The sequence below is a fragment of the Ambystoma mexicanum genome, chromosome 5q, assembly GCF_040938575.1.
Source record: "Ambystoma mexicanum isolate Mex_15411 chromosome 5q, UKY_AmexF1_1, whole genome shotgun sequence".
NCBI classification, from domain to species: Eukaryota; Metazoa; Chordata; class Amphibia; order Caudata; family Ambystomatidae; genus Ambystoma; species Ambystoma mexicanum.
Genome location: NC_090933.1, coordinates 647,737,666 through 647,751,126, shown reverse-complemented (window position 1 = coordinate 647,751,126; position 13,461 = coordinate 647,737,666). Strand labels below are relative to the sequence as shown.

Here is a 13,461-nt window from a genome sequence, read left to right as displayed (position 1 = left end):
TTAAAAGTGAGTTTAGGTCACATGGCAAGGACATTAGGGGTACATATTAGAAATTAAATCAGGTTACAAAGCTGGAAATAAAGGGAGAAGCATATAAACCTATCCCTAGTTTGAAATAAAATCTTATCTTCCATTAGCTGGAAATGAGTTGGATCAACAGATGTATAACAAATCACTTAATCATTTCATGGGAGATCATCAAGTAGAAGCTAGGATTCCATCAAAAGGGGTGTGTGTGTGTGTGTGTGTGTGTGTGTGTCTGTGTGTAATCCGATAAATATTTGTTTCTGAAATTTTGCTTAAAAATACTGTTAAGCAAAGTTGAGGATGCATAGCAGGGGAACAAGATACCAGAGCAGGTGTGCCGATTGCGTAATTTGCACATTCAATCACAAGTTACCGTTTTCCTAGTCTGTTATGCCGTTAAGGAACAAAGAAAATATTGGGTGGATAACAACTTAAAACAAATGCCATCCTAAATATAGAACAGAAAAGGGAATATTTCTATAGTGGGTTAAAGGAAATCATTCTGCATCAGCTTAAATGGTTTCTTCGACAGCCTTTTAGATTGTGGAATACTGCAGGACGAGATTGTGGAATACTGCAGGACGTGGCAGTTGTGCTGCAAACCAGTTGTGTCAGAGCATAAGCTATACTTTTTTATTGATTTCTAACTCGACTATGACAGGGAATTGTATCTGATTTCAAGGTTTAGTTTATTAGGCAAGGCCATACAAATATTTCAACAAAAAGCAATGTGTGTATGCCTTAAAAAGTCAGTTTCATTGGAACCGTTATCAAAACTCACAAAAAGCTCTGTGCAGAACGCAACATCACGTGCACTGTATCCCTAACACGTGAACATTTTTAACAGTGTTAGAAGCACCAAATGCTACAGCACATTTCATCAAAAACCTAACATTTCGTAATCTTCTTGAAAACACTTCAACCACACAACACTATATATCCAACTTCTGAAACTGCAGCATTTGTTTTGAGATTCGGAGGGAGGGATGACATAAAGGAATTGAGGCCGTACAGAGTGAATTGTAAAGGATTGGGAAAAGGAAGAAGTTGTATGGCAGGGCTTATAGGATTGCAATATGATGGTGATTGGAAGAAGCTACTGGTCCATTACGCAACCCTGTATAAAACTAGAAGCTAGAAGGCAGGAAGAAGAAGACCATGCCCAGGAATAGCACTGAAGCAGTCAGAGGTTGGGGGAAGTGATAGTGAACACAGGCAGATATGGAATTACACCCAGCAGAGAGGAATAGACATATTAATAAATAGGATCGGGAGTGTGGTGGGTTAATGAGTGGGAGTAGACTGGTTTCTGTGGAATAAGCAGGGCAAAATCCAAATACCCGCCCCTTTCCAATGGCCCCTGGCATGCATTCACGTAATCCTCAAGCAGCCGCTTCACGAGTATCTATTGCATTAGATATTAATAGCCTTTGTCATTTACATTGCCACAAATCTGCAAAAACCTTGATGGTAATCAATATAATTCTACATTGTTATTATTGGAGTACTCAGCTCCTCTATGGCCGATCTACTATATAAATCTGGTGCCTGCCTTCATCCAAAGTATAATCTTAAGACTTCTTTCAAGAACTTGCCTTCTGTCAGGGTACACCCCGTACCCCAACTGTGCCCCACCAGCCCATGTTCGCAGTAGTTGGTCTTCCTGCATCCTTCAGGCGTCCTTTTGGATTTGTATGGTCTTTCTCTGAACACTGAGACACAAGTGTGTTTTTTCCTCATTTCCTGCCTTTTTTTCAGACATCCCTGCATTATCGGTCCCTTCTTGATTTTGGCTCCCACAACAGTGTGCTCACCACCCACCACAAATAATCTTTTGTGTCTAACTGTACCAGTGGCAGTCCCCCCAAGACTTATCTGGAGGATCCTTCCTCTTTCTCCATCCATAGGCTACATCTAAGGCTTCATTTTATTGTTGGTTAGAAACCTGGAGTATCTCCCTCTTCCCCCCCTCCCCAACTTTGTCAGAAGCACACTTTTTTGAGGGCCTTCTGCCGACCAGGGTGTTCACCATTAGTGTGCCAATATTGTTGCATTGCCCATACTCATTACTACAGGCTTGTTAAAGGCTTTGTCTTTAGGAAATCTGACGGGGAAGCCTGCATCCTTAGCATGCCTCAGGTTTTTGTTTAATGCTTCGGTTCTCAATGTTTTGCGGTTTTATATTGCAAAGCCTAATTGGGAAGCAAAAGTGCATTGTACATGTCATTGAGGTTAACATATGGAAAAAGGAGGAGGAGTTGCAATACATGGCACAATGTTGCGACCATGGATGTAAGATGTGATGAAGGAATGCAAGGAGCCTAGGTGGCTGAAGAGAAAGGTATTGAGTTCCTTCCTGAACTGCAAGAGCATTGGCTCTGTTCGATTTGTCTCCGGGATGGTGTTCCAGTAGGCAGGGATGTAGCAATGGAAGGCCTGTTTTATTGTTTTTTTTTTTTTTTATTGAGTGCCAGTTTCATATTGTGTCTAGCAATGGCCTGTCTTCTGGAGGAGATTGTGTAGTGAGGCCACAGGTGACAACCAGGAATGGAAAAGGTCTCAAAGGGGAAAATGTGAGATCTGTCAAATGATTGCAGTCTGGGTTTCAAAATAGATACAACCTTAATTCTGATGAAATATACTAAAGTTTTAAGCAAACAAATTTGTCTTGCAAAGAAGGTTTTCATGGCATAGTACAAACTGCCTCATTATTTGTACCTGTGGTCTTTATTCTGTATTAATACCTGGCGGGGGAAGCGGTGGCAGCTTCAAGTCAATGAGGAGGCTCAGAACGGGGGAATTGCCACATGGTAATCCCCCCGTTCTGAGCCTTCTCACGGCTGGAGGCTGCCATCTTCCCCCACTGGGGGATTCAGGTAAATGCTCCCCTCTCCCCTCCACAGATTTCCCTCGAGCCCCCCCCCTTCCCTCCACTTACCTGGTTTTAAGATCCTTGTCAGGAAGGCATGGCTGGAAACTCGTCGTCCACTTCCGATCTGCGACAGGCCACCCTGGAAAAGAAGGGACTGCATGTAATCCCTTCTTCTTTTCCATGGCAGTTATTTTATTCTTTACTTTTTGTCCTATTTTTTGAATGGCTGCCATGGAAAGGGCAAAGGGACTACATGTAGTCCCTTCTCCCTTTCCATGGCGGCCATAATGTTAGTTTACTTTTTTTTTAATTTTCAATGGCTGCCACGGAAAGGGGCAATTTTTACTTTTTTCTTCCTTCAGAAAGGAAGAAAACAATGTTAGTACCCCGGTCCAACGGGCCAAGGTACTAATGGCAATAATCCCCTCGCTGCGGGAGGGGGTAACTATGGACCCTGGGGCATTACCTGACTTGGTAATTCCCCCTGGTGATTTCACCCCGCCCCGGCTTGATATTATTGCTTAATTGACTCAGTTCCCTCTGGTCTCAGCTTGACTTAAAATATCTAGTAAGAAAATTAAAGCGCTGCAGGGCTTGCTTTCCGTGCGACGATCTACGGAACTTCTATGGAAAGGCACACCCCCACCAAGAAGCCATTAAGTTTGCTTTGAGTCTTCATGCTTTTGGGCTTACACAAATATGTGTTGCTTTTCTATCAACCTACTCACATTCTACCTTGGATTTCTTTGCAGCTTTTAAAAAATTATCATAAATGGCGAGCGGAGTGCCCAGAGATAACTGCAGACCTGCGCCCATCTTCCGTACTCCACCTCCTGCGCGCCGGTTACCATGGACTGCTGAGGTCAAGGGACTCTAAAGGCAGCAGAGTTCTCATTTACAGGATTGGTAAGAAGCCAATACAAAGTGTCGCATTTGTTTTTCTCTGGCAAGTAAATATTCCCCTAAGATATGGTTACTTTTAACAATTTCTTAGATGCTTAAACAGTTTATATATGGTGTACTTGAACATCTTGGGTGGGTGTAGTGAAATTTCCTGTTGCAAAATTGTGGTGTACTGTGGACATGCACTAGTGCAATGCATGTCTGTTGAAGCTGTTGTGGAAAGCCCAATTTTTCACAGATTTTGCTTGCTTACTCTACATGTTTTAGATTTTCCAAGAAAGCTCTCTAGCACTCTGCCAGGGCACATCTAAAGCGGGATACTGATGTCAACCATATAGGCCGTGCTGCAGAATGCGCATCTGTTTGGCCCGTTGCAACATGGCCCTGCCCCCTGTAAAAGCTGTGCTGCTGCCCTCCGGTTTTTCCCCTTTCTTAAGTGTTCTTTTGGTCACGTGCCACCATTGTTTCCCCCCCTTGCGCCCAGTCCGCAGCCTGGTGGATGCTTCTTATGCCCAGATAATGAATCTTCATAATTAGCCAAGGTGATTATTAACTGTTGCCTGGGCTGCAGGAACACAGTGGCGGCCTCTCCGAGCATGCATGCGCATAAACATTGAAAGGGATATTTCTATTTCTGTGCAATATTTATATTCTGCTATACGTTGCTATTAGAGCATGATGGCCAATTGAACAATGTGACAAAGGTTAGGCTGTCCTACATTTATGTAAGCATCATTATTAAGTTGTTGAACTTGACGACGGTTGTCCCGCCTCTCCACACAGAATCTTCTCCTGTGTGCAGATTGAGGCTGGTAGCCACACAGAAGTAAGCAGCATTTTGTTAACGGAGACAAGACCTCGGAAACCGAAAATGCAGAGCAAAGTTTGATGAGGAATGCTCATCTTCACTCGGTTTTTTCAAAAGTCATTGCCAGTCTCCAAGCCACAACCAGAGTCCCTTGCTAATGGTTAAGGTACAAGCGCAGTGGTGAAGTAGACTGCGAAATGCTGAGAACACTTTCATTCATATTGCGAGATTCGGGTCCTCTGAGACATTCTGCATGAAAAGCACCTCTTTTTAAAGTAAAGGAAAGGGGGGGAGCCCATTGTTGTTTTGTATTTATGGTTTCTTCACTTTTCCACGAATGCAACTTTGCAGAATTTATTTTGGGCGATTTATTATTATTTTGCTGTTTTGTTTACCACAAACTTTAGACTTTAGATGGCATGTTTTGGGGTTTCTGATAAAGAATGGGGGTCGGCGGGTCTCCCTGATTTTTTTTTTGTGTGATAAGAAATGGATAAAAATCTACCAAAAGAATTCGCCAAAGTTGCATTCGACAAAACCTATCTGAGGAAATGTCATAGATCCATATTTACCACAGCTAACATTCTTAATAATGTGTTTCACGGTTGTTAGAAAAAAGCAAGGCTGAATAATGTATATTTACTAAGGAAACTTAACGGTTTGTTTAGAGAGTACATTGTGTAGTTTTAGCAAGCTACAATGTATGGCAGAGTGGGGCTGGCATTTCAGCCAAGTGGCAGGATCCCAGTATTTGGTTGCTCAGGGACAAACCTCACCTTTTGGAGATGGATATTGTCCTGTAATGGTATTTGGTAGAAAAAGGTGGCCCAAGACGAGTTGCCTGCAGAATGTCAATTATCGATATGTAGAATGTCAATTATTGTGGCTAAATTACTGTTCATAATCAATTGTGTGTATGATATATTACATTTATAACGCGCCTATGCACAAGCGTTTCAAGACTCGACGAGGCAAGGGAGGGGGAACAAAGGCAGGACAGACAGCGATCCTACTACGCCAGGTATCCTTCAGATCGCACAAGTGCGTTGCATGGGGGACGGGGTAAGTGCCGGGGGAAGGGGAAAGGGACAGTGCAGAAAATGGGCATAGCATAATGACAATAGTAAAGTAACGGCAAAGGTGGCAAGTGCAAAGGTAAGTGCAGACATCAGGGACAGTAGGGATGCAGCAACAGTCCCCAAATGTGGGGTAGCCAGGCAGGCAGTGCTGGAGTGTATGACTGGCGGGGGAGGGGCCTGGTCCCGAGAACAGAGGGTGGCCAGGTAGCCAGTGCAGATTGTTTCAACCAGGAGGTCAGCAGGGTAGTGGAGGAGAAAGGGCAGAGGCAAAGAGAAAGGTTTTGAGGTGCTTCCGGAACCGGAGATGGTTCGCCTCAAGTTTCAGGGAGGCAGGGAGGCTGTTCCAGAGGGAGGCCCCAGTCGAAGAAAGAGATCTACCACCAACTCATTGCTTGGAGAAGCGACTGACCCTAAGGGAGTTGGAGGCGTATGAGCGAAGAGCTCGAGAGGGAAGATATTTAGGAAGAGAGAGTTGAAGGTATTCAGGCCCCAGGCGGCCTTGTGGACAATGCAGAGGGGTTTGAACTTGATCCTCGCAGCCACTGGGAGCCAGTGCAGAGATTTCATTCCTGGAGAGATACGATCCCTGGGCTTGAGGCCAAGGACAAGGCTCACAATCCTGTTCTGGATGAGTTGCAGGGGGCGGAGAGTAGAGGCAGGCAGGTTTAGAAAGAGGCTGTTGCAGTAGTCCAGACTAGAGCGAACCAGAGCTCTGGAGACAGTGAGCTTCTGGGGGAAGGAGAGAAAAGGTAGAGTACCTCTGAGGAGGTGCAACTGGTAGTATGACTTCTTAGAGACGTCTGAGATGTGAGGAGAGAAGGACAGTGTGTAGTCGAAGATAACCCCGATGTTTTCAGCCTCGCAGGTAGGGTCAGGAAGGGGGCCAAGAGTGGCCGGCCAGAGGGCGACAGGAAAGGAGGGAGTGGGTGTGCCGATGAGGAGAATGTGTCTGACTGGCATTGAGGCAGAGGTCATTGGCGGCGCACCACTCATGGATAGTAGACATGCAGTCAGAGATGTGAGACGGAGAAGAGGCGGCCGAAGGTAGCCTGAAAATGAGCTGAGTGTCATCAGCATAGCATTGAAAGTTGGGGCAGAGGGCGGCAATGCGGTGGGCAAGACGTGCCAGGTATAGGTTGAAAACCCAGGGAGAGAGGTTAGACCCCTGAGGGACACCACAGGTAGAGAAAAAGATAGCAGAGAGGAAGGACCCAAGTTGGACCGGGAAGGGTCGGTCAGAGCAGAAAGAAGTCAGCCACGCCAGGGCCTAACCAGTCATACCCAGGTTATCACAGAGACTTTTGAGCAGGATGGCATGGTTGACTGTGTCAAAGGCGGAAGAAGAGATCAAGCAAGATGAGGACACAGGTTGTGTTAGAATCAATGTTGGAGAGCAGGTCTTCAGGGATGTATAATGTATATTGTTGACGATATACACTTAATGTGTTATTTGTTTGCAAACTAGACCATTAAATCGACAACATTTTAATTCCCACAGCCAAGGTACACAGAGAAATAATTATAGCTACAGTTACTACTTCCTCCTGATGAGTTATTTCATATAATGAAGGAATGAAGTGAGCCTTCTATTGAGAAATGTGGAATGCAACGTTTATTGGTCATTTCACAGTGCAACAAGAAAATAAAGGATTTATCTAAAATATTGTTATGCAGTAAGGAGTGACCCCTTTATTGATCAATTTACAAGTTGGACCTGCATGGAAAATTGATTGAATCAATCGCGAACTAATTAAAAAATTAATTCATGTATGAAGCTAAGAACCACTACCAAGAAAGAAACCTGAAAAAATACTTTATTATAAAAAAAAATTGTTAGAAGTTAATGCGCATACGCATCTACAATAATTGATAATTCTATCTAACTTGGAAACCTATAAGCACAAATTCCCAATGGTATGCAATGCAACATTCATTTAATTTTTGGGAGTTGCGCACTGGAGAATTGGTCTCCCGCTTACTATTTCCAGTATTCCCAGTAGAATTCCCTGTGCAGCACCCAAACCCTGCAAAAATATCTGAAACCTTTAAATTAGAAATGCAGAAGCTGATGAGTTATTTGGAAATTCTAGATATACCCACTACTTTGAATCCAACAATCACAAAAGTCATTAATTTAAAAGCAAATTTGAATGACTAGAATATCTATCCCCAAAAAAATAACGATTCAAAATGTTTAGTTGCAATCTCTAATAAAATGATGACATGAATTATTAATCAATTGGAAATTACACACCAAAATTCTGGAAGAAATTAAAATCATCAAAACAAAAATGGAAACCATTAATATTGTAGTGGCTACTTTAAAAAAAAAAGATGAAATCCTAGACATAATTCTAACCCGGTTTGCTACCAAAATAAAAAACAAAAAAAGCAGGCATTTAGAATTGATGAACAGGATTAAAAAGAAGGGAGAATCTTCACTTTTCAGAAGAAAAATGATCACAGATATCGAACTATGAAGACTAAAATTAAATGTACACCAACAGTCCCAGAGATACCATCACTGGAGTCTGCATCAACCAGTGAAAGTGAAATAGATACATCAATAGTGAACAATTACCTAGTACAGCCAGCACTGAAGGAAGTGAAATGCACTTTTTAGAGGAATTAAGGTAGAGAAACAATTTCAAATAACACAATTTACCAGCAAATCAAACGTACATGTCTTGTACACAAAAAAAATCTACAAAAATTACCCTACCAGAAGGGGCAAAAGTGGAGCAAATAAGAATCAAAGGTCAAGGCGTTCTGATGAGATTCAAAGGAATTCCCAGTACAGCAAGAAAGTGCAATGTGTAATTTATCAGATATAGCAGTATCAACAGAATTACAAACTGCATTAACACATGGGCTCACATTTAGCCCTACCAATCACAACGATTACAAATGAATCCATATTGACTGACATTTTGCAGATATTTAAAATGTAATAAATCTTTAAAACACTCTGGAGTTTCAGAATAAGTAAATGGAAAAACTAAATACATTTGGAATGTAGATTATACATTTACTTTATTGAATTTAGATGAACAATGTGAATACCGAATAGCAAAATATATCAAAAGATGTGATGATAAGCATTACATTAAAAATGAAATCGAAATATATTTCGTGTTCACGACAAGATAATGTGATACACATTTCAAAATCTCGTATCTAAGGATCTTAAACAGGCTGAGAAAAGGAAGCCAAAGAAAAACAAGACTCCATTCTACAACTTAACCGAAGTGGAAAATAAATCCTTCAAAGACATACATGTGAATCACAATATAATAATCAAACCTGCCGATAAAGGAGACAAGGTAGTCCTCGTGAGCAGAAAAGAGTACATTGAAGAGGCAACGATACAGCTTAATGTAACGCAAAGTTATGAATCACTCTCTACAAATCCATTAGAAGCTAGTACAAAACTTGGCTTGAGCAATTGAAAAAATGGAACAAAGCAGGACTTTATGATGATGATGAATACTGTAATATTAGTTTGTATTGAAGGTAGAGCCCCTACTGACGTGTCATGGCCACAGGCCCCAGAACACAAAGACCAAACCATCTAGTGATGGGGGGGCAATGGGTCACTTGACTCATTTATGTACCTTCGGGACCAATAAACACAGGGGCCCTGACTGGACTCATTGGCGCTAGGCTCATATAGAGATGTGAGAAGGAACACTTTATTTCAGTGCAGGAGTGCTTTTATTTTACAAGAATATCCTCATGTGCTGACTCATCGGGTATGGCAGGGAGGCTGAACCTGGTGTGCGTGGCTTCAAAAGCTCAGCTATATAAGCTGCTCCATCCTTAAGGCCGGTGCTTTGCGTTACTGTGCACTTGCGTGCAACGTGACGCTCACCACCGCTTGGACCACTTTACTTACCTTTGAAACCAGGCGTTCTCCTGCATACTCACCTCGAGGAAACCAGTGTTTCATCGCTTCATCTGCAAACTCATCTCCTGACATCCAGTGATCTTGAGCTCAATGCCGCTGCACCGCACTCCACATCCACGAACTCGGACCCTGTGAAGAAGAATAAAGACAAGGTTAGAACATCCGTCCTAAGGCTGGGCCGCATTTGAACCCTGTGCTCCCTAATTAACAACTTACCAGCTACTGTACCGCTGCAGCTTCGTTCCTCATTCCCTCCGGTTGCCGACTCGAGCTCCGCAGCTTCTGCCGGGCCGGCAACATCACCTGCAAGGGAAGAAAGCAAAAGAGCAAACATCAAAAGTGGAACGGACAGCAATACAAGACAACAAACTTAACGATGCAACAAAAACAGACGAGGGAAGACAAAGGAAAACGGGAACACTTACCTGGAGTATAGTGGCTTAGTCACAGCAGGACTGGACTACCACGTGCAAGGGACTAGTGAAGGAACTATTCAACAGGTAAGCTTTCCAGGGACTGCGCATCCCACGGGTATCACGGTTTGGGAGAAGGGGCCTGGAAGGGGATCATGCGCACAAGCTGGCATGCTCACGCCCCCTATTCTCCACGCAGGAGCAGTCCCGAGCAGCATCACCTATTACCACCAGTCACCACATAAGCGCAGAGGGCGAAGCCGGACCCAAGCGACCGCACCCCTGGGAGGGCTGCAACCGTGTCCCAACGCCTCCGCATAGACCAGGTGAGCGTAACATGACGTTGGCTGTGGCAGATTTCTTACTAGAAATATACAGTTTCCAATGGCAGAACACAAAAGTTATTTACTTACATCAATTTGTTGCCTCGTAAAGAGTGCTATAATATAAAACCTCAGACCATTGTTGAGGGTTGCTAGAAAAATGTGTTCCATCGTAGTTTCAAATTATGGATTAGATGCCCTTGTTTTGCCAAGAGAACGAACATGTATGAATGTTACCAAAAGCTATTCATTCTTTTTTTAAATAGTGATGAACACATTCCACTACCACACAATTCTGACAAAAAACACTGAGTTATTATTCTTAATTTTCAAATTGTAAGTCACGTGGGGGAAGTGGTTACTTTACTTTTCATTCCTTTCTATAACTTACTTTTTTCGGTTATTGAGCATCATTTCAAAATGAAGTATTGCATGAAGACATGTAATTGTTACATTTTAGAAATATATTGTTTCAGTAAATCATTTTTATACTAAAAGGTGTGCGTCATGGTGTTCATTTCTTTGAAACTATGATGTATCCCATTTTTCTTGCAACCCTCAACAATGGTCTGAGTTTCTATATCATAGCAATCTTTACGAGGCAACAAATTGATACGAAAAGTAAATAACTCCTGAATACTCTAATACGTCAGTGAGACATCCTATCATGGCCACCATTAATGTCATTCCAAAAAACATAAAAATGACACATTTCCAAAATGCTGATCAATCAATGGAATTGAGTCACTCACAGAATATATAGATGTCTACCTTAATCTGCTGCCCCAATCACTACCATGATATATAAACGATACTAAAGATATTATACACTTGAAGAAATAATTTTGCAGGGAAACTACAGATTGGTTTCGCTAGATGTGACATCAATTTATACAAGCATTCAGCATGAGAAAACAATCTCTTATCAAACACTTCCTAAAGCAATGCTCAGTTTCTCTTATTAGAACATCTTTATTTTTAATGGATTCATTTACAAACAAGTGTAGGGAACCGACATGGGCTCACAATAAGCCCATGCCTATGTGAACATCTTCACGGAGGACTATGAAATCGAACACACTTGGTCACATAGTGCATTTACCTGCAATGACATTACAGTGTATTGGGGAAGGTTCATCAATGACATTCTCACTCTCTTGAATGGTAACCTCAACTCCCAAGAATATGTGGAATATCTCAGCAGAAATGTATATTCTATCAAGTTAACAATGAAAAGTAAACAAACAATACAATTTTGAATTTAGAATATGTTGGAGAACAACACACAAATATATACCTTCCTATATGTCAAACCCTCTGCAGGCAACTGTGTTCTACACATAAGTACCAACCATCCTCATCATGCTATAAACTCTCATATCTCATGTAGGGAATTCATTAGAATAAAAAAACTGCAATGCAGAAAATTAGTTTAAAAGACATGCACTAATGAAAATGCATAAAAGCAAAGAAAGAGGATACAATACGAGGACTATTAACATAGCATAGATCAGAGCAAAAACATTAAAAAGAGATTAACATTTTAAATCTAAACCCAAAGACAACACCCAAAGTGTATTGCTATGCAAACCACACTAATCTCTGTGCTATACAAAATAGTGCCAAAACATTGAAATGTCCTAGAAGTGCACAAACAGATTTAAAACAATATCTCACTGACAAACCAAAGATTATTCACTGTAAAGCACCAAAAATGCGTAACAAGATCAGTCCTAGTTTTCTCAAAATAGCTAGTGAACTTGATTGAAATAGATCTGCATCTAGTTGAGTAAAATCCATAAATGGCAACTATGTGGCTCTTGTGCCACTTGCAAACACATGATGGACAAGAACAAAGTAATAAACCTACCTGATGGCAAAATATACATCATCAACAAATTCATTAACTGCAATATAAAATCTGTGGTCTATGCAATACTATGTCGATGTAACAAATGGTACATAGGAAGCACTACATGCAAATTAAAGATCAGAATTCAAGAATATAAGCGCTATAAATAATTATACGACCAACTCGTGTTTCACAAGGCAGGATACTTTCTTTGTACTTTATCAACTGTGAGCTTCTTTAGGGTGTTTAACATCCCAAATATCAGCAGCTATATACAAGAATATATAAAAAAAGAAGGAAATAAAAACAGGAAGCACAAAATGACACATTCCAATAACCCAACTTTCACTCATAAGCCTATTTTATTATCAACTGAACTGCAAATTTAGATAAAATTACAGTTTGCCTTAATTTGTCCAAACATCCAATAAGTCCTCTTGATTAACATAGATTTAGTCATGCACTATATACTACATTCTTTATCATCTGTCCTTAAACATCTTAACTATAGTTCACCCCTCATTTGTTTTTACAATCCTCAGTTTATCTTATTGTTTATCTTAGAAAGCAGCACAGTTATCCTAACATCTTGTTAAAGAAATTACCAAACATAAGTTAGGTTTAAACTTCACCAAATAAGACTGGGAGGCAAATACAGGTTACTCAACATCTGGCCCTTCAGCCACTTGGCGTTGGGCTATGTGAGGAAACCCGAACATGATATTTACCACTTGACGTAGAAGAACCTTTGCGGCCCAGGCTAGCCAACCTTCCAGGGCTTCAGAGCCAGTGTTTTGATTTCTCTGAGGGCGTTATGAGGGATCCTGTAGAGACCCCATTCTGTTCAGGGAGACTTAAATGATGTAATGTAGGACTCTGAAGAACAAGTTATCCCTTTGCTATGTGGCTGTTGCCTGAGTGCCTATATGCAAGTTAAGGATCTTGGCCTTTATCACCTCACCCAGTTTACATTGTGCATTAAGTCTTTTGTGCAGCAGAGAGATCAGAAAGCAGTCCTGTCCCAAAAATTATACTTGTTTGGAGCAAGATGCACCCACGAAAGAAGACCCGTTTACAGGATAATCTGCCAAAATTCTACCAGATTTACATAAAGCAGTTTGTGTCAGACAAGCTCAGCTGCCACATCAGTGGGGAAAAGACACTTGCTGGTGGATAACTTAACTGTGGAGCCAATCACTGGGTAGACAGTGGCAGGAGAGGGAGTGGAAGCCCAGAAAGAATCATGAGAACGTTTTACAGCTGTGTGGCTCTAGGGA

The 13,461-nt window shown here is 41.6% G+C and overlaps 1 protein-coding gene across 1 annotated transcript in view; it reads left to right on the top strand.

Moving 5' to 3' along the window:
* The window catches only part of TTPA (alpha tocopherol transfer protein), a 564,225-nt gene that overhangs the window by 319,710 nt on the left and 231,054 nt on the right, over positions 1-13,461 (top strand). Inside the window, exon 2 of the mRNA XM_069621108.1 lies at positions 3,652-3,805. Within this exon, the coding sequence (XP_069477209.1) occupies positions 3,652-3,805 (154 nt within the window). The remainder of the gene's footprint in view (positions 1-3,651; positions 3,806-13,461) is intronic.